Consider the following 22,889-nt stretch of genomic DNA (forward strand, 5'->3'; position numbering starts at 1 on the left):
CTTAGTTGCCACACGCGGGATCTTCGTTGAGGCATGTGGGATCTTTCACTGCAGCGTGCGGTCTCTTCATTGTGGTGTGTGGGCTTCTCTCTAGTTGCGGCGCCCAGGTTCCAGAGCGCGTGGTCTCTGTAGTTGTGGCACACGGGCTTAGTTTCCCCGTGGCATGTGGGATCCTAGTTCCCTGACCAGGGATTGAACCCACGTCCCCTGCGTTGTAAGGCAGATTCTTTACCAATGGACCACCAGGGAACTCCCTGACCTAAATAAATGCCAAAAAAGAAACACCATGTACAGTATTAAAAAGAACAGTATTTATTTACATTCCATTTACTTTCAAAAGGATGAGGAAGCTGGAGAAAATATATTGATACTTATAAAGGAAGTAGCCTCATTTTACTTAACCCATTTGTGTTTTTCATGAAACAACAAAGATTTGACTTAGAATCACAGGGCTAGTGAGACCAAAAGAATTTATCCAGTTCAATTTTCCATCTTTAGCCAAGACTGAAATTATACCACTGCAGGCAGATGAAAATCTACTTCACGTTCTTATTCAAACATATACACTATTTTTCAGTCTTGGTTATCACAAAGACATCAGTAACTAGGATGTACACACAAATATTTTATAAACACCATAGGAAACAACAAATAAAAAAATGAAAATACCCTTAAATTTTGTAACAAATTTAAAACATGTTAACTTTACCACTATATATTTGTCTCATTATTTTTAATTGGTTTGTACACTTTAAAAACAGCATTGAGTTTTATAAAAATACTGATAATGGCTCAACATTTTTTGAAGTCAGGAAATCTTTATAATTCAGTAGTCTGTGGTTTATGTGCTTGTTTCTTCCAACACCATAGTCCTCTAACCACCTATTTACTCAAAAACAACAGCAACAACAGAGGTCTTTAACAGCTATCCAAGTATTACATCCGAAAACTTCTAGTTCTTTGAAATGGTTGGAAGGGGTTTTTTAGTGCCCACATCAGCAGCTGTGGTTTTGCTTTAGGTTTTTCAGGAAACAGAAGTGCTTCACTTTCTGGTGTAGGAAATCGTTCTTGGTAGACTTCAGGATAGGACTTTTGAAACTAAAAAAAAAAAAAAAAAATCCAAGAAGTGTCAAAAAAAACAAATAAAAGTCAATAAAATTGGGCACTGTAATTTTAAAATAAGCTTCCGATGCAATAGTTCCCTATTTTTGTTTTGTTTTAATGTTTACTGCTTTTCATCAGAAAAGAAAATAAGAAGAAAACAGATCACAAGTTCACTTCAACACAAATCCATTTCTTTTTGTTAAATCATTGGATTGCACTTTCAATAGATCAGATTCATCTTTAATTTGATCTAATCTTCCAGTAAACTCGCTTTAGTCATACTTCTTAAAGTTTCTCCCCTGCCAACTATAAACACACCTCCCTTCTAAAATATTCACAAGTAATTCTGACTTATGTTCTACACAGTCAAAGAAAATCTGGGCCCAACATTTCCCCATCTCCCTGCTTCTCCAGCTTAGCCCCACCTGCTTCTACCCAAATGGAAGAGAAAACATGCTGGTATACATTACTTTACAAAAAGCTTACAGAGAAGCAACATGTTTTTCCTTTGATCATCACCACTGAACTCTTCTCCAAAATTACTCTGAGAAAAACATGATGGGAATCTAGAACCCTTGTGCTTTGTGTATAATCTTATGTGGTGTGATCAGAAATCAAGCTATACAGGATTCAGTCTTTAAAAATAAACACCATTCACTTGCTCTTGAATCAATACTTTAAAAATGATCAAGGTAGGACCTGTGCAGAAGGGGAGAGGCAGCACCTCCAAAGGAGGGCCTCTGGAGCGTGGCGTTCTGGAGTTCGGAGCCGTGTGGCTGACAGGGTCTTGGTGCTCTGGTCGGGTGTCAGGCCTGAGCCTCTGAGGTGGAAGAGCCGAGTTCAGGACATTGGTCCACCAGAGACCTCCCAGCCTCACATAATAACAAATGGCAAAAGCTCTCCCAGAGATCTCCAGCTCAATGTTAAGACCCAGCTCCACTCAATGACCAGCAAGCTACAGTGCTGGACACCCTATTCCAAACAAATAGCATGACAGGAACACAACCCCATCCATTAGCAGAGAGGCTGCCTAAAATCATAACAAGGTCACAGACACCACAAAACACACAACCGGACGCAGTCCTGCCCACCAGAAAGACAAGATTCAGCCTCATCCACCAGAACACAGGCACAAGTCCCCTCCACCAGGAAGCCTACACAACCCACTGAACCAACCTTACCCAATGGGAGCAGACACCAAAAACAACGGAAACTACGAACCTGCAGCCTGCAAAAAGGAGACCCCAAACACAGTAAGTTAAACAAAATGAGAAGACAGAGAAATACACAGATGCTCCAGATGAAGAAGCAAGGTAAAAACCCACCGGACTAAACAAATGAAGAGGAAATAGGCAGTCTACCTGAAAAGAATTCAGAGTAATGATAGTAAAGATGATCCAAAATCTTGGAAACAGAATGGAGAAAATACAAGAAACGTTTAACACGGAACTAGAAGAACTAAAGAGCACACAAACAATGATGAACAACACAATAAATGAAATTAAACATTCTCTAGAAGGAATCAATAGCAGAATAACTGAGGCAGAAGAACAGATAAGTGACCTGAAGATAAAACCGTGGAAATAACTACTGCAGAAAAGAATAAAGAAAAAAGAATGAAAAGAACTGAGGACAGTCTCAGAGACCTCTGGGACAATATTAAACACACCAATATTTGAATTATAGGGTTCCCAGAAGAAGAAGAGAAAAAAAAAGGGACTGAGAAAATATTTGAAGAGATTATAGTTGAAAACTATCCTAATATGGGAAAGGAAATAATCAAGTCCAGGAATCGCAGAGAGTACCATACAGGATAAATCCAAGGAGAAACACACCAAGACACATATTAATCAAACTATCAAAAATTAATACAAAGAAAAAATATTAAAAGCAGCAAGGGAAAAGCAACAAATAACATACAAGGGAATCCACATAAGGCTAACAGCGGATCTTTCAGCAGAAACTCTGCAAGCCAGAAGGGAGTGGCAGGTCATATTTAAAGTGATGAAAGGGAAAAACCTAAAACCAAGATTACTCTACCCAGCAAGGATCTCATTCAGATTCAACGGAGAAATTAAAACCTTTACAGATGGGCAAAACTAAGAGAATTCAGCACCACCAAGCCAGCTTTACAACAAATGCTAAAGGAATTTCTCTAGGCAGGAAACACAAGAGAAGGAAAAGACCTACAATAACAAACCCAAAACATTTAAGAAAATGGGACTAGGAAAATACATATCGATAATTACCTTAAATGTAAATGGATTAAATGCTCCAACCAAAAGACATAGACTGGCTGAATGGATACAAAAACAAGACCCGTATATAGGCTGTCTACAAGATATCCACTTCAGACCTAGGGACACATACAGACTGAAAGTGAGGGGATGGAAAAAGATATTCCATGCAACTGGAAATCAAAAGACAGCTGGAGTAGTAATTCTCATATCAGATAAAACAGATTTTAAAATAAAGACTATTACAAGAGACAAAGAAGGACACTACATAATGATCAAGGGATCAATCCAAGAAGAAGATAGAACAATTGTAAATATTTATGCACCCGACATAGGAGGACCTCAACGCATAAGGCAAATGCTAACAGCCATAAAAGGGGAAGTCGACAGTAACACAATCATACTAGGGGACTTTAACACCCCACTTTCACCAATGGACATATCATCCAAAATGAAAATAAATAAGGAAACACAAGCTTTAAATGATACATTAAACAAGATGGACTTAATTGATATTTATAGGACATTCCATCCAAAAACAACAGAATACACTTTCTTCTAAGATATACAGATTGCCAACAAACACATGAAAGGATGCTCAACGTCACTAATCATTAGAGAAACGCAAATCAAAACTACAATGAGGTATCACCTCACACCGGCCAGAATGGCTATCATCAAAAAATCTACAAACAGTAAATGCTGGAGACAGTGTGGAGAAAATGTAACCCTCTTGCATTGTTGGTAGGAATGTAAATTGATACAGCCACTATGGAGAGCAGTATGGAGGTTCCTTAAAAAACTAAAAATAGAACTACCATATGACCCAGCAATCCCACTAATGGGCATATACCCTGAGAAAACCATAGTTCAAAAACAGTCATGTACCACAATGTTCATTGCAGCTCTATTTACAATAGCCAGGACATAGAAGCAACCTAAGTGTCCATCGACAGATGAATGGATGAAGAAGATGTGGCACATATATACAATGGAATATCACTCAGCCATAAAAAGAAACGAAATTGAGTTATTTGTAGTGAGGTGGGTGGACCCAGAGTCTGTCATACAGAGGGGTAACTCAGAAAGAGAAAAACAAATACCGTATGCCAATACATAGACATGGACTCTAAAAAAAAAAAAAAAAAAAGATTCTGAAGAACCTAGAGGTGGGACAGGAATAAAGGCGCAGATGTAGAGAATGGACTTGAGGACACGAGGAGGGGGAAGGGTAAGCTGGGACGAAGTGACAGAGTAGCATGGACATATATACAGTACCAAATGTAAAATAGATAGCTAGTGGGAAGCAGCTGCATAGCACAGGGAGATCAGCTTGGTGCTTTGTGACCACCTAGAGGGGTAGGATAGGGAGGGTGGGAGGGAGACACAAGAGGGAGGGGATATGGGGATATATGTATATGTATAGCTGATTCACTTTGTTATACAGCAGAAACCAACACACCATTGTAAAGCAATTACACTCCAATAAAGATGTTTAAAAAAAAAAAAAGATGTTAAAAACAATTTTAAAAAAAGAAAGAAACTGGTGAGTGTGTTGAATAAAAGAGACTTATGAGACAAAAACAAAAACAAAAGCAAACAAACAAAAAAAACGATCAAGGTATGTATACCTGAAACTAACACAACATTGCAAATCAATTACACTTCAAGTTTTAAAAAAGATCAAGTTAAACCTATGCTGAGTTGAAAACTCTTCTCTGAAACCCTAGGCTGTGTTGTTTAATGAGAACTAAAAACTTTTAGTGATGCCTGCAGCAAGAAGTCAATTTGATAGTGGCTATGTAAAACCAAACTCTTATTAAATTCTGGACATTTTACACCTGTGAATTCAGTCTCATTTGCCTTTCAAAAAAATCCAGAGAAACTGTCCTCATTTGACAGCTTCTCTGAATTGAAAGTAATTGCTCCACTAACTCACATCATACTACACATCAAAACCAAGGACAAATATTAGAGAATAGCTTCATAAATGAAGAGATCAATAATGGTAAAAGATCTACATTGGAGAATAAAGACATGGAAAACTGACCATAATTGTGTAAATTAATATATGAAATAAATAATTTACTTTCAAAACTGCTCTGTCTCAGAAGATGAGATTCGTATGAAACCTATTAAAATAGAGAATAAAAAGGAAAAAAAAACAACATAAGAATGGTAGGGAGAAGAATTGACTTGTGAAGAATATCCTTTTTACCTGCTTCAATTTTTTCTTCTTTTCTTTACTGGAGAGTTTGGCATCTGTGATGACTTCCTCCAACAACGCTGCCAGAGGTTCCTGAGAGCCATATGCTCTTTGGTATTCAAATTCCTCTGGGCTAATTTGACGGCAAAATGATGGAGCAGACAGAGTGATATCCATATCAGCTCCTGGGTATTTTATCTGGGGCAAAGGGATTATTAGTGAAAGTGCACTTTCAAATAAATTTCAAAAATTAATTCACATCGTAGATCTCCTAGCAGGAATGATATGACATTCAATTTGGGGAAAACTATATTGAAAAGTAAAAAGTGTTTCCATAACTTCAAAAAAAGTTCATGTAAAGCCACAGTTTCGCATATGAGTTTTTGCCTTTTTAAACCCCAAAGCCATTTTCATAAACAAAAAACCTTGTGCTCCCTTCTAATAAGATCTGAAATTTATACACAAACTGAACATATTGACTAGAACGATTCCAAACACACACAATGAACTATGTAGGTTCTTCCCACATCTACAGAGTCTGTTCCTCCCTCCCTTGGGCACTGACAAAGGTACAAGTTTAGCTCAGCTGCTGTGTAGAGGGAAGTACTGCAACTATCTCCAAACATGTTCATAGCATGAAACTAGTGAAAACGAATGTGCAGACACTACAGGGCAAAAGGCAGAAGGGTGAAATAAGAGGGAAAAAGGTACCAAGATCTATAAATAAAAGCATCCATTAAAAATATTTAATTTCATCCAAATCAAAACTACAATGAGATATCACCTCACACCAGTCAGAATGGCCATCATCAAAAAAATACACAAATGATAAATGCTGGACAGGGTGTGGAAAGAAGAGAACCCTCCTACACTCTTGGTGGGAATGTAAATTAGTACAGCCACCTTCACAGCACGAAGGTTCCTAAAAAAACTAAAAATAGAGCTACCACATGACCACGCAATCCCACTCCTGGGCATATATCCGGAGAAAAACATGGTCCGACAGTATACATGCAACCCAATGTTCATTGCAGTACTGTTTACTATAGGCAAGACATGGAAGCAACCTAAATGTCCATCGACAGAGGAATGGATAAAGAAGATATGGTACATATATACAACGAAATATTACCAGCCATTAAAAAGAATGAAATAATGCCATTTGCAGCAACATGGATGGACCTAGAGATTGTCAAACTGAGTGAAGTAAGTCAGACAGAGAAAGAAGTATCATATGATATGGCTTACATGTGCAATCTAAAAAGAAATGATACAAATGAACTTATTTACAAAACAGAAACAGACTCACAGACTTAGAGAATGAACTTATCGTTACCAAGGGGCAAATGTGGGGGGAAGGGATAGTTAGGGAGTTTGGGATTGACATGTACACGCTGCCATATTTAAAATGGATAACCAACAAGGACCGACTGTATAGCACAGGGAACTCTGCTCAATTTTATGTGCAGCCTGGATGGGAGGGGAGTTTGGGAGAGAATGGATACTCGCATATGTATGGCTGAGTTGCTTTGCTGTGCACCTGAAACTGTCACAACATTGTTAATCGCTATATTCCAATATAAAATAAAAAGTTAAAAAAACTTTTTCAGAGTCCAAGAGGTTCATCTTCTCAAAAATATAGCACCTACTGTCCTTCTGCAGTGGATAAAATTCCTACCATTACATTCATGTCTTTGGTTTAAGATTTTTCTTTTCCCAGAAGCCACAGTTAAAAATAAATGTGTTAAGAGAATACAGAAGAGGAACCAAGATGGTGGAGTAGAAGGACGTGCTCTCACTCCCTCTTGTGAGAACACCAGAATCACTATTAGCTGCTGGACCATCATCGACAGGAAGACACTGGAACTCACCAAAAAAGATAACCCACATCCAAAGACAAAGGAGAAGCCAAAATGAGATGGTAGAAGGGGCACAATCACAGTAAAATCAAATCCCATAACTACTGGGTGGGTGACTCACAGACTGGAGAACACTTATACCACAGAGGTCCACCCACTGGAGTGAAGGTTCTGAGCCCCACGTCACGCTTCCCAACCTGGGGGTCTGGCAACGGGAGGAGGAATTCCTAGAGAATCAGACTTTGGAGCCTAGTGGGATTTGATTGCAGGACTTCGACAGGACTGGGAGAAACAGAGACTCCACTCTTGGAGGGCACACACAAAGTAGTGTGCGCATCGGGACCCAGGGGAAGGAGCAGTGACTCCAGGGGATACTGAACCAGACCTACCTGCTAGTGTTGGAGGGTCTCCTGCAGAGGCGGGGGGTGGCTGTGGTTCAACGTGGGGACAAGGACACTGGCAGCAAAAGTTCTGTGACGTACTCCTTGGCGTGCGCCCTCCCAGAGTCTGTCATTAGCTCCACCAGAGAGCCCAGGTAGGCTCCAGTGTTGGGTTGCCTCAGGCCAAACAACCAACAGGGAGGGAACCCAGCCCCACCCATCACCAGTCAAGCGGATTAAAGTTTTACTGAGCTATGCCCACCAGAGCAACAGTCAGCTCTACCCACCACCAGTCCCTCCCATCAGGAAACTTGCACAAGCCTCCTAGATAGCCTCATCCACCAGAGGGCAGACAGCAGAAGCAAAAACTACAGTCCTGCAGCTTGTGGAACAAAAACCACATTCACAGAAAGATAGACAAGATGCAAAGGCAGAGGGCTATGTACCAGGTGAAGGAACAAGATAGAACCCCAGGAAAACAACTAAATGAAGTGGAGATAGGCAACCTTCCAGAAAAAGAATTCAGAAAAATGATAGTGAAAATGATCCAGGACCTCGGAAAAAGAATGGAGGCAAGATCGAGAAGATGCAAGAAATGTTTAACAAAGACCTACAAGAATTAAAGAACAAACAAACAGAGATGAACAATACAATAACTAAAATGAAAACTACACTAGAAGGAATCAATAGCAGAATAACTGAGGCAGAAGAACAGATAAGTGACCTGGAAGACAGAATGGGGGAATTCACTGCTGCGGAACAGAATAAAGAAAAAAGAATGAAAAGAAATGAAGACAGCCTAAGAGACCTCTGGGACAACATTAAACGCAACAACATTCGCATTATAGGGGTCCCAGAAGGAGAAGAGACAGAGAAAGGACCAGAGAAAATATTTGAAGAGATTATAGTCGAAAAGTTTCCTAACATGGGAAAGGAAATAGCCACCCAAGTCCAGGAAGCACAGTGAGTCCCATACAGGATAAACCCAAGGAGAAATACACCGAGACACACAGTAATCAAATTGGAAAAAACTAAAGACAAAGAAAAATTATTGAAAGCAGCAAGGGAAAAACAACAAATAACATACAAGGGAACTCCCATAAGGTTAACAGCTGATTTCTCAGCAGAAACTCTACAAGCCAGAAGGGAGTGGCACGATATACTTAAAGTGATGAAAGGGAAGAACCTACAACCAAGATTACTCTACCCGGCAAGGATCTCATTCAGATTCGATGGAGAAATCAAAATCTTTACAGACAAGCAAAAGCTAAGAGAATTCAGCACCACCAAACCAGCTCTACAACAAATGCTAAAGGAACTTCTCTAAGTGGGAAACACAAGAGAAGAAAAGGACCTACAAAAACAACCCAAAACAATTAAGAAAATGGTCATAGGAACATACATATCCATAATTACCTTAAACGTGAATGGATTAAATGCTCCAACCAAAAGACACAGTCTTGCTGAATGGATACAAAACCAAGACTCATACATATGCTGTCTACAAGAGACCCACTTCAGACCTAGGGACACATACAGACTGAAAGTGAGGGGATGGAAAAAGATATTCCATGCAAATGGAAATCAAAAGAAAGCTGGAGTGGCAATACTCATATCAGATAAAATAGACTTTAAAATAAAGAATGTTACAAGAGACAAGGAAGGACACTACATAATGATCAAGGGATCAGTCCAAGAAGAAGATAGAACAATTATAAATATATATGCACCCAACATAGGAGCACCTCAATACATTAAGGCAAATGCTAACAGCTCTAAAAGAGGAAACTGACAGTAACACAATAATAGTGGGGGACTTTAACACCTCACTTACACCAATGGACAGATCATCCAAAATGAAAATAAATAAGGAAACAGAAGCTTTAAATGACACAATAGACCACATAGGTTTAATTGATATTTACAGGACATTCCATCCAAAAACAGCAGATTATACTTTCTTCTCAAGTGCACATGGAACATTCTCCAGGATAGATCACATCTTGGGTCACAAATCAAACCTCAGTAAATTTCAGAAAATTGAAATCATATCAAGTATCTTTTCTACCACAACACTATGAGATTAGAAATGAATTACAGGGAAAAAAATGTAAAAAACACAAACAGAAGGAGGCTAAACATTACGTTACTAAATAACCAAGAGATCACTGAAGAAATCAAAGAGGAAATCAAAAAATACCTAGAGACAAATGACAATAGAAACACAACAATCCAAAACCTATGGGATGCAGCAAAAGCAGTTCTAAGAGGCAAGTTTATAGCTATACAAGCCTACCTCAAGAAACAAGAAAACACTTAAATAAACAATCTAACTTTACACCTAAAGGAACTAGAGAAAGAAGAACAAACAAAACCCAAAGTTAGCAGAAGGAAAGAAATCATAAAGATCAGTGCAGAAATAAATGAAATAGAAACAAAGAAAACAATAGCAAAGATCAAAAAAACTAAAAGCTGGTTCTTTGAGAAGATAAACAAAATTGATAAACAATTAGCCAGACTAATCAAGAAAAAGAGGGAGAGGACTCAAATCAATAAAATTGAATAGAATGAAATGAAAAAGGAGAAGTTACAACAGACACCACAGAAATACAAAGCATCCTAAGAGACTACTACAAGCAACTCTATGCCAATAAAATGGAAAAGCTGCAAGAAATGGACAAATTCTTAGAAAGGTATAACCTTCCAAGACTGAACCAGGAAGAAACAGAAAATATGAACAGACCAATCACAAGTAATGAAATTGAAACTGTGATTAAAAATCTTCCAACAAACAAAAGTCCAGGACCAGATGGCTTCACGGGTGAATTCTATCAAACATTTAGAAAAGAGCTAACAGCCACCCTTCTCAAACTCTTCCAAAAAACTGCAGAGGAAGGAACACTCCCAAACTCATTCTATGAGGCCACCATCACCCTGACACCAAAACCAGACAAAGATACTATAAACAAAGAAAATTACAGACCAATATCACTGATGAATATAGATGCAAAAATCCTCAACAAAATACTAGCAAACAGAATCCAGCAACACATTAAAAGGATCATACACCATGATCAAGTGGGATTTATCCCAGGGATGCAAGGATTCTTCAATATACGCAAATCAATCAGTGTGATACACCATATTAACAAATTGAAGAATAAAAACCATATGATCATCTCAATAGATGCAGAAAAAGCTTCTGACAAAATTCAACACCCATTTACGATAAAAGCTCTCCAGAAAGTGGGCACAGAGGGAACCTACCTCAACATAATAAAGACCATATACGACAAACCCACAGCAAACATCATTCTCAATGGTGAAAAACTGAAAGCATTTCCTCTAAGATCAGGAACAAGACAAGGATGTCCACTCTCACCACTATTATTCAACATAGTTTTGGAAGTCGTAGTCACGGCAATCAGAGAAGAAAAAGAAATAAAAGGAATACAAATTGGAAAAGAAGAAGTAAAACTGTCACTGTTTGCAGATGACATGATACTATACATAGAGAATCCTAAAAATGTCAACAGAAAACTACTAGAGCTCATCAATGAATTTGGTAAAGTTGCAGGGTACAAAATTAATGCACAGAAATCTCTTGCATTCCTATACACTAATGATGAAAAATCTGAAAGAGAAATTAAGGAAACACTCCCATTTACCATTGCAACAAAACGAATAAAATACCTAGGTGTATACCTACCTAGGAAGACAAAAGACCTGTATGCAGAAAACTAGAAGACACTGATGAAAGAAATTAAAGATGATACCAAGAGATGGAGAGATATACCATGTTCTTGGATTGGAAGAATCAATATTGTGAAAATGACTATACTACCCAAAGCAATCTACAGATTCAATGCAATCCCTATCAAATTACCAATGGCATTTTTTACGGAACTAGAACAAAAAATCTTAAAATTTGTATGGAGACACAAAAGACCCCGAATAGCCAAAGCAGTCTTGAGGGAAAAAAACGGAGCTGGAGGAATTAGACTCCCTGATTTCAGACTATACTACAAAGCTACAGTAATCAAGACAATACGGTATTGGCACAAAAACAGAAACATAGATCAATGGAACAAGATAGAAAGCCCAGAGATAAACCCACGCACCTATGGTCAACTAATCTACAACAAAGGGGGCAAGGATATACAATGGAGAAAAGACAGTCTCTTCAGTAAGTGGTGCTGGGAAAACTGGACAGCTACATGTAAAAGAATGAAATTAGAACACTTCCTAACACCATGCACAAAAATAAATTCAAAATGGATTAGAGACCTAAATGTAAGACAGGACACTATAAAACTCTTAGAGGAAAACATAGGAAGAACACTCTTTGACATAAATCACAACAAGATCTTTTTTTGATCCACCTCCTAGAGTAATGGAAATAAAAACAAAAATAAACAAATGGGACCTAATGAAACTTCAAAGCTTTTGCACAGCAAAGGAAACCATAAACAAGACGAAAAGACAACCCTCAGAATGGGAGAAAATATTTGCAAACGAATCAACGGCCAAAGGATTAATCTCTAAAATATATAAACAGCTCATGCAGCTCAATATTAAAAAAACATCCAAAAATGGGCAGAAGGCCTAAATAGACATTTCTCCAAAGAAGACATACAGATGGCCAAGAAGCATATGAAAAGCTGCCCAACATCACTAATTATTAGAGAAATGCAAATCAAAACTACAATGAGGTATCACCTCACACCAGTTAGAATGGGCATCATCAGAAAATCTACAAACAACAAATGCTGGAGAGGGTGTGGAGAAAAGGGAACCCTCTTGCACTGTTGGTGGAAATGTAAATTGATACAGCCACTATGGAGAACAGTATGGGGGTTCCTTAGAAAACTAAAAATAGAATTACCATATGACCCAGCAATCCCACTACTGGGCATATACCCAGAGAAAACCATAATTCAAAACGACACATGCACCCCAATGTTCATTGCAGCACTATTTACAACAGCCAGGTCATGGAAGCAACCTAAATGCCCATCGACAGACGAATGGATAAAGAAGATGTGGTACATATATACAATGGAATATTACTCAGCCATAAAAAGGAACGAAATTGGGTCATTTGTTGAGACGTGGATAGATCTAGAGACTGTAATACAGAGTGAAGTAAGTCAGAAAGAGAAAAACAAATATCGTATATTAACGCATGTATGTGGAACCTAGAAAAATGGTATAGATGAACCGGTTTGCAGGGCAGAAGTTGAGACATAGATGTAGAGAATAAACGTATGGACACCAAGGGGGAAAAGCCGTGGGGGGGTGGGAATGGTGATGTGATGAATTGGGCGATTGGGATTGACATGTATACACTGATGTGTATAAAACTGATGACTAATAAGAACCTGCTATATAAAAAAATAAATTACATAAAATTCAAAAACAAAAAAAAATTTTTAAATAAATAAATGTGTTGACAAGCAGGGTTATTCCATGAAGAACATTCCATGTCTCAGCATCAGTTTACCAGGTCATTTAGAGACAACCCAAGAGAAACAGACCAGAACCACAAGGAAAGGAGGACACACACACTTAATTTTTATTTGAACCAAGAATTCTGGAAAAAGTAGAAAAGGGCCAGAATAAAGGGTGAGGCCCAGGTAAAATGTGCCAGCCGAAGCCTAGGACATGAGAAAAACACAAGATATCTATGATTAAAGGGTACAATAGGAAGAAGAGGGTTACAGACAAGGTCAACAGAAGGTTGGTGTCAAAAACAATGCTGACCTCACTGTTTTTATCTATCCCAGGATCAGCCCTGAAACTGCCCCAAAACAATTCACCAGAACAGTCCAAGTAACACTTCGTTTTCAGAAAGGTACCACCCTAAATGTGTTATGACGGAGGGGCTAAGTACCCTGTGTGAGAGAAGAGAGATCTATAGGCTTTGAGCACTAAAACAAACAATTGTTTGGCAATTCTAATGAGTGTGTACTTCTAAGAGAGAAAATGTAACTGGACAGTTGGGTGGTTACTGATTTTATTCAGGGCCATCACAGGTCATGCTACTCTGCGGTTAAGTTAATCATCACTCAGCCTTCTGATCTTCAGCTGACAGTGAAGGGCTCACAGGGTTACGTTCCTGCAATACATGCCTGTGCCATGTGAATACACAAGCCCAGCAAGGATGCAGAGCAACGGAGTCACTGCTATCACTTTTCCTTACAGAAATTCAGTAAAAGTATTTCTCTTCATTTTTATGTTTTTTTTTTTAAGTTTGGCTCATAAAATATCAAGGGGAGGTGGGAGATTAAAAGAACAGTAATATTACACTTTTCACCCATTTAAATGGCAAAGGTATGTATGTTAATAATAATACCCAAAGTAGTCAAGGGTGTAAAGAAATGAACACTTTCTTATACCAACAATGGGAATGTAACTTGGAACAATCACTCTAAATGGAAATTTGACAATATGCAATCAATGTTTAACACACATTCATGGTCTTTCACCATGAAATGCCACTCCTAGGAATTTATTCTTAGAAAGTAATCACAGATGGACCAAAAAAAAAATCTAACTATAAAAATATTTACTGTTATAATGTTTGTAAAATAGAAAAAAAAAATGGAAACAATATAAATATCAACCAAAGAAAATCATTTAAATAAATTATGGTATATTCATATTATGGAATATTATGTTACCAATCATAATGATATTGTGGAATATATAACAATAATGTTGATAATAATAACAGCAGCAGTACCAAATGAGGGCTTACTATGTGATAAACATTATTCTAAGCACTTTACATGTCTTAAGCCATTCAATCCCCAAAATAGCCTTAGGAGGTAGCTATTAACTATTGTTATCCCATTTTACAGAGGAAAAAAAGAGATGGTGGGGCAGATGCTAAAGCAGAGAGTCGTTATACAACATGCCAAGGTCACATGGCTAATAAAGGGCACATAAGAAATTCAAACACCATTTAGTCTGTGCTCCTGGCCATTCTGGGTCAATAAAGAATATTTAACGATGTGGAAACTTCTTCTTGTTGTATTGTTAAGAGAAAGTAAGTTATAAAAGAGGAACAAAGGAAGGAGGGAAAGAAGGAAGGAAGGGAGGGAGAGGGGGAAATAGAAAAGACTTAACACTGACTGAACATTTAGAGTTACTCTGATATTTTTTAATGTGTGTTTTCTCTATTTTCCAAATTCCTTCAATGTATTAGGTGATAATTACCAAAAAATAGGAAAATTTTTTATTTTAATTTTTAAACTTCACACTGAAAACAGATGGTTATTTACTTTAATGATACTTTGGGAGGTAGCAGCTCACTGGTCCTTAATTGTGGAGCCTCAAAAAATGCTTAAGGGGAAAGAGGGCCAGTCATTCAGAAGGAGACAAGCAGACCTGCCTGCCTTTAACCAACGTTTCTGCTCCTGCAGGCTGACAACAAACCCTTCTGGGGGGCCCACGTGATACTAATACATTACATTTCTTTTGCACCATTTTATTATAATGACTGCAATGACAAAAACAATAAATACCTTTCAAAAAGTATCTGCCATATGACAGACATTTTTGCCAGGGGTTTTACAATGTAGTATCTACTCTTTACAACAACTTCATCGAGTAGGTATTGACCATTTTAACACTTGCAGAAACTAAAATCCAGAGGGCTTAAGGGACTTGCCCAAAGCCACATAACCAGGAAAGTGGGGAGCCAGGAGTTTGGCCCAGGTCCTTATGGCTCTGAAGCAGGGTTCTTCTACCACACCATGTTTTACAGTGAGGCAGTATGGCATAGTAGTTAAGAGCACTGATTCTGGAAAACGATTTTATCAATTTGAATCCTAGCTCTGTGACCTTGGACAAATTACTTATGCTCTCTGTGCCTCGGCTTTCTCATTCAAAAAATAGTACCTAGGTGGCAGGGCTATTATGAATCAAGACTTTATTGCACATACATCACTTCCATCAGGAAGTATATGTAGATTCTGAACAAACTCATTTTAGGAATTTGCAACCAAAAGTATGCAGCATTGATCAACACAACAAAACCTAGTGGACATTCCACAAATTTTCAAAGATAATAACAAACATGTGCAGTGCCTACTATGTGCCACGCCCGGTTATAAGCACTTTGCACAAATTAACTCACTCAATCTTCAAAGCAAAAAATGCCAAGAAGCCTAGCAAACTTACATAACTTTCTACTGGCAATTTTATAATTATAAAATTATATTTATATAATTATAATAATATATTTAATTATATTAAATAATATACATAATTATATAATTATAATATCCCTTCCTTTACCTGGACTCTTCGTAGATGGGCCACACGCTCCTCTATGGAGGTCTGCAAGGCCAAAGGGACTTTCAGAATCTCTTGGTAATTGTCCATCAGAAACGTCACCAACCTAGCAGCTAATAAATCATCCAAGTCCACTTCATCTTTGGAACACAAGATGCAATGGGAAAATGTCTGAACCATCTAAAAAAAAAAAAATAGGGGGTAGGGAGGGTGAATTTTTAAATAAACACAGATGAGGTTTTTTCCCTACTCTGAACTGAATGCCATCTAATTTGCAAAAAGCAAATGTGACCAGTTAGGGAGAAATGGCCCACAGCACAGGGTGCACATCTCACCTGGCACCTGGCCACACGTGGTCATCTCAGATGGGCTGATCTTCTCATCAACCAGCATGAAGAGAATGTGCGTCACATCTCACAGAGACTTAGCAGAGATGCTTGTCTGAGCAGTTTTTAAAGGCACCCCCTTTTATAGATGGTTTTAAATATATATATTTAAACAAATTCTGAAAATTATTATCACCATCACAACTTGGATCATGTAGCACTTTTAAGTTAAAAGTACTTTATAGCCATTTAGTCTAATAATATCCTAATTTCATTATTGTCTTATTTCGTTGTTTTTTTAAAAAAAAAAATTTTGCTAGCACAATCTATGTGCCTCAACGATTAGTTTTTCCTAGTTAATTGTTATTTTCTTCAGGATTTTGTATGTACATTTGACAATCACCTTTGAACAAAACCATCAGAAGTGCATTAGGTGATGAAATACAAAAAATATTATAGCAGTTGTTTCCATAGAATTCATTTGAACTAATCCATTCTTAATGCAATCCTTTGGATGGACTTTTTTTTCCTTTTCCTGCTAATTTTATTGTTGACAATCTTATTTCAAAATCTATAAGCATGTAAATGAAACAAGTCAGGCACAGAAAGACAAATACTATACGATATCACTTATATATGGAAACTAAAAAATACAAGAAACTAGTGAATATAACAAAAAAGAAACAGACTCACAGATATAGTGAACAAACAAGTGGTTACCAGTGGGGAGAGTGAAGAGGGGAGGCACAATATGTGGAATCTAAAAAAATGGTACAAATGAACCTATTTACAAAACAGAAATTGAGTCACAGATGTAGAAAACAAACTTATAGGTACCAAAAGGGAAAGGGGCAGAGGGATAAATTGGGAGATTGGGATTGACATATACACACTACTATATATAAAATAGATAGCTAATAAGAACCTACTGTATAGCACCTACTGTATCTATTCAACACTCTGTAATGACCTATATGGAAACAGAACCTAAAAAAGATTAGATATATGTACATGCATAACTGACCCACTTTTCTGTACAGCAGAAACTAACACAACATTGTAAATCAACTATACTCCAATTTAAAAAAAAAGAATTACAAACTATTATGTATAAAATAAGCTACAAGGATATATTATACAGCACAAGAAATATAGCCAATATTTTATACCAACTATAAGTGGAACATAACGTTTAAAAATTGTAAATCACTATATTATACGCCTGCAACTTATATAATATTGTACATCAACTACAATTTTAAAAAACCTATAAGCATGACATCATGTAATTCTGTTTAATAAGACTTCATTTCATCAACATACTGCAGATGATACTTTCTCTTCACTCACATATATGTACAGAGGGAGAGACACACACAGAGACTCTTTATTTGGAGACTAGGGACCCCAGGGGATCTGTGAGTGCCTTGAAATTGTATAGAAAATTTTACACATGCATTCTTCTGGGGAATAGGCGCAAAGTTTTCTTCGCTTTTCAAAAAGGTCCATTAGCCCACCTACCCATCCACCCACCCCCCAAAAAAGGTCAAGAATCACTCTACTGGGTGCTGATTTGTCCTCTGATCTTATGCCACACCTCTAAAGGTCGAACAGTGGACCCTCAGGCATACACAATGGTTCACCAACATATGGAAAGGATGTACATCCCAATGAAACATCAATTTTGCTCTAAGATATTTTTTGAGGAAAATTAATAAATTTTGCTAGTAAATAATTCTAAACCTAGACCCTATTTTAAAACACATGCTGACATGACAAAGTAGAATTCAAAATTAGCCTATGTTTTTAAGCAAAACTGAGAATATATTAAGAAATATCCTCACTCATGGACCCTTAGATCATACCCTGAAAGATACACATTCTTTCCTTCCAAGTTGTCTGGTCTAACCCCATATTTTACTTCTTCCCTCTTTAATCCATGATATATGCTGCATCTTCTCTTACTGGTTATAGTAACAAAGGCTTTGCGACCCTTTTTGTCCTGGAGGAGAGAATGCTGTTTCTTGACAGGCCAGTAATCCTTTCTGTCCATGCTTCCTTCTCTTTGTGTTGACAGCAGGCAGGATGCAGCAGCTATCTCTACACGCAGTGTCTACCTCTACTCACTCTTTACTTTTCCTTATGTTCTTTAAGTCACTAAGACCAAAAGCACAATACCAGTCTGGGTGGATTCCAAGCCATGGCTCTTTAAGCGAGCCTGCCTTGTACCTTCCTCTGGTTGCCAAGCTAGTAAACTTTACTCAAGTGAATTTTAACCCCAAAACTCCAGTCCTCGTAGATGTCAGAAATCAACCTACCAGTGTTCGGGTGCCAAAGCCATCACACAGTGGTGGCATCTCCTTATTTAAGCAGATCCTTGCCATCATCCTCATCAACAGCTGTAACTTTCTTCTATTTTCAGGAGGCAGGAGGAGGCAGCAAATTTGAAATGCTTCAATGGCCATTTCCTCTTTCTGTAACAAACCTGATTTAGAAAAAAAAAAAGGTTCTAGTCCTTTAAAAACCTATAGCCTACCTGACTCTATTATGTTCACATTTTTACAAAACATGTATTACTAAAATTATATAAAGCATGTTTGCATGTGCAATTATACTGGGCTAACTTACATAGATCCACTGTCACAAATAAGCATAGAAAACACGAACCACCAACTAGCGTTGGCAAATATATAAAACAAATACAGCCATTTCCCCCTCCCACACCCTGGACAGATACAACTAAATTTTCATAGCATTTTTTCCCTCTGAACCAAGAGCAGTCAGGTTAAGCCTAACTTAACTCTAAACACTCTGTAAGAGGTCCAAGACAGCATGAGCAAGAACATGAATGTGCCATCACTGCCCTGAAGTTTCCCCTTTTGTACTATTTCCTCATGAGGAGCATGTTCACCATCCTGCATGACTCTCATAGACTAAATAATAGGACTAATGCTGTTAGAGTCGTTCTGGTGCCTAATGGCTCTGCTTCTGTCTAAATAATACCTTCCTCCCACTTAAGCTACTTTTTCTAGCTAAGTGTGATGATTCAATCGTGTTACATGTCACCCCTCCTCACCCAATATGATTTTGCTAAAAATTAGGGTATTCTAATATTGTGCTCTCTTCAACCATATTTGTCTCTGGACACACACACCTCCAAGCCTTCTGAATAGATGAGACTGCTTTCACCGATTTATTGGTTCATATCCAACTTTTTCAAGTTCCAACTAGTCTCTGCTTGGAGACAAAACCATCTTTTATATTCAGTAAATATTTACTGGCCATGTACGATATGCCAGGAACAATGCTAGGTCTCAGAAATATAAAAATATGCCAGGTACCTTCCTTTAAAGAGCTTATGCACTGTGAGAAGGAGAGGCCCATAAAAAAGTAAGTAGCAAAATGTGAGAGGTGCTGCAAGAGACATGTGCAACAGGCATATTAGGGAACCTGTAAGTCACTCAATAAGACTATAGCATAGGCTGTGAGTGTCCAATAGAAATGAAGCGAAAAAGGTTAGCAGAGATGAGATCTTAGAAGGCCTTGAATGCCAGACTAAGGACTTTGGGTTTGAAGAAAAAAAAGGAAACGAGCTGGGGAATGATAAGAAAATACTCCTAGAGTTTTGGGGAAAGTTACTCGCTAAGGACATTTGAGCAGAAATCTGAAGAAAATGAGAGTAAGCCTGGCAAATATCACAGAGACAAATTTTCAAGGTAAAGGAAATAGCAATTACAAAGATTGTGACAAGGGAGTATGTCTGGAATGTTTGAGGAACAGCAATGAGGGCAGTGTGAAGAGAGAGGAGTATGCAAGGAATATTCAAGTCAGAAATGAGGTTAGAGAGGAAGCCAAGAGCCAGATCATGTAGAACCTTGTAGACCATCATTAAGGACTCTGGTTTTCACTGTAAGTGGCCCAAGAAGCCATTGAAGGATTCTGGGCAGGAGAGCCATTTAATTTGAATTATTTTTACTCTGGCAGCTGTATAGAGAATAGACTATAAGGGGGTAACAGGGAGGGAGGAAGGAAGATTCAAGGCATGATTGCAGTCTGTATGAGGTTGGAACTGGTAGCAGTTGGATCTGGTCAAGACCAATTAAATTCTAGATCTATTTCTCCACGAAGTCTTTTACTTTTGCAACAAAGGCTTCTATCACATTAGGCCACAAATCCCTTCTTCTACCAAATTATAAACACCTGCAGAGAGTCAAATTTCACCTTAACTTTATATGTTTCATATACATATATACACACACACAGTTTTATAAATAAGACTTCAAGATAATTGAAATCATAATGCATTTCTTTTGGCAAGCCCGATTTCCTAGTATATGGTACAAAGCATAAAAGTAAACATTCAAGGGTTGGGGGAGGGACAAAATGGTAGAGTAGAAAGACCCTGAACTCACCTTCTCTCATGGGCACACCAAAGTTGCAACTGCTTACAGAGCTATGAAAATGACCTGAAGACTAGCAGAAAAGATTTTCCACAACTAAAGATATAAAGAAAGAGTCACAATGAAACAGGTAGGAGGAGCAGAGATTCAATATTAAAGAACCCACATAAATGAGTGGGCAACCCACAAATGGTAGGAATATCACAACTGCAGAGGTCCTCCCCAGAAAGTGAGGGGTCAGATCCTATATGGTGCTCCCCAGCTTGGGGTTCCTGCACCAGAAGGACAAGCTCCCAGGACATTTGGCTTTGAAACCAAGTGGGGCTTACATTCAGGAGGGCTGGAGGGCTGGAGGAAACAACAGAGACTCCACTCTTTTTTTTTTTTTTCATTTGCATTCTTAATTTATTTATTTATTTATTTTTGGCTGTGTTGGGTCTTTGTTTCTGTGCGAGGGCTTTCTCCAGTTGCGGCAAGCGGGGGCCACTCTTCATCGCGGTGTGCGGGCCTCTCACCATTGCGGCCTCTCTTGTTGCGGAGCACAGGCTCCAGATGCGCAGGCTCAGTAGTTGTGGCTCACGGGCCCAGTTGCTCCGCGGCACGTGGGATCCTCCCAGACCAGGGCGCGAACCCATGTCGCCTGCACTGGCAGGCGGACTCTCAACCACTGCGCCACCAGGGAAGCCCCAAGACTCCACTCTTAAAGGGCATGTGCAAAATATCATGTACTCTGAGTCCCAGCACAGAAGCAGTAGTTTGAAAGGAGCCTGGGTCAAACCGACTTGCTCATCTTGGAGAGTCTCCCAGAGAGGGAGGAGGAGACTGGGATTCTCCCTGGGGGTGGAGACACTGGCAGCAGCCATTTTGGGGAGCTCATTGTACCGTGATGAACCAGTGCTGGCAAGCACCATTTTGGAATCCTCCCTCTAATCTATTAGTGCCAGGGGGCCTGCCCCACCCACCAGCGGGTCCACAGCAGCCATGGACCACCAGATCACAGAGCCAGCCATGTGTGAAGCCTACCCCGCCCTCCAGCAAGGCCACATCCACCACACGACTCAGGGCCTTGCAGTCAATTGGGCTGGGGGTGAAGGGGAGCAGCCCCACCTCCCAGTGCACCCACAGTAGATGGCCTCACCACAACAAAAGGGCAAACACAGCCTACATAGGGAGCACCCGCAGGGCATATAGCTCTGGTGACCAGAAGGGGGTGATGTGCCTCTGGGTCCCACAATACATCTCCTATACAAAGCTACTTCTCCAAGATCAGGAAATGTAACCAACCTACTAAATACATAGGCATAAAAACAGAGAATTACGCAAAATGAGGATAAGAAGCAATATATTCCAAAAAAAGGAACAATACAAAACCTCAGGGAAAAAACTTAAAGTGGAGATAGCAATCTACCCAATAAAGAGTTCTGGGTAATGACAATAAAGATACTCACTGAATTCAGGAGAGGAATGGACGAACACAGTGAGAATTTCAACAAAGAGTTAGAAAACATAAAGAACCAAACGAAGTGGAAGAATACAATCATTGAAATACACTAGAAGGAATCAATAGTAGACTAGATATAGTAGACCCAGAGGAACAAATCAGCAATCTGGAAGACAGAGTAGTGGAAATTCACCCAGTTGAACAAAAAAAAACAGAAAAAGAATTTTTTAAAATGAGGATAGTTTAAGAGACCTCTGGAACAGCATTAAGTATGCTAACATTTGAATTATAGGGGTCCCAGAAGGAGAAAAGAGAGAGAAGGGGGCAGAGAACTTATTTGAAGAAATCACAGCTGAAAATATCCTTAACCTGGCAAAGGAAAAAGACATCCAGGCCCAGTAAGTAGAGAGAGTCCCAAACAAGATTAACCCCAAAAGGTCCACAACAAGACACATTATAATTAAAATGGCAAAAATTAAATGTAAAGAGAGAATCCTAAAAGCAGCAAGAGAAAATCAACTAGTTAGGTAGGAGGGAAGTCCCATAAAACCACAAGCTGACTTTTCAGCAGAAACTTTGTGGGCCAGAAGGGAGTGGAACAATATACTCAAAGAGATGAAAGGAAAAATACCTAC

The 22,889-nt window shown here is 38.6% G+C and overlaps 1 protein-coding gene across 2 annotated transcripts in view; it reads right to left on the reverse strand.

The window, feature by feature from the left end:
* Positions 1-290: 290 nt before the first annotated feature.
* The window catches only part of DEPDC1B (DEP domain containing 1B), a 116,243-nt gene continuing 93,644 nt past the window's right edge, over positions 291-22,889 (reverse strand). Inside the window, exons 8-11 of one of the 2 annotated variants that reach the window (XM_036847671.1) lie at positions 18,732-18,898; positions 16,091-16,267; positions 5,560-5,745; positions 291-1,098 (exon numbers count right to left, since the gene is read on the reverse strand). In XM_036847671.1, the coding sequence (XP_036703566.1) occupies positions 937-1,098; positions 5,560-5,745; positions 16,091-16,267; positions 18,732-18,898 (692 nt within the window). In that variant the 3' untranslated portion in view covers positions 291-936. The remainder of the gene's footprint in view (positions 1,099-5,559; positions 5,746-16,090; positions 16,268-18,731; positions 18,899-22,889) is intronic. The other variant, XM_036847672.1, reaches the window with a different exon arrangement.

The sequence above is a fragment of the Balaenoptera musculus genome, chromosome 3, assembly GCF_009873245.2.
Source record: "Balaenoptera musculus isolate JJ_BM4_2016_0621 chromosome 3, mBalMus1.pri.v3, whole genome shotgun sequence".
Classification (NCBI taxonomy): Eukaryota; Metazoa; Chordata; class Mammalia; order Artiodactyla; family Balaenopteridae; genus Balaenoptera; species Balaenoptera musculus.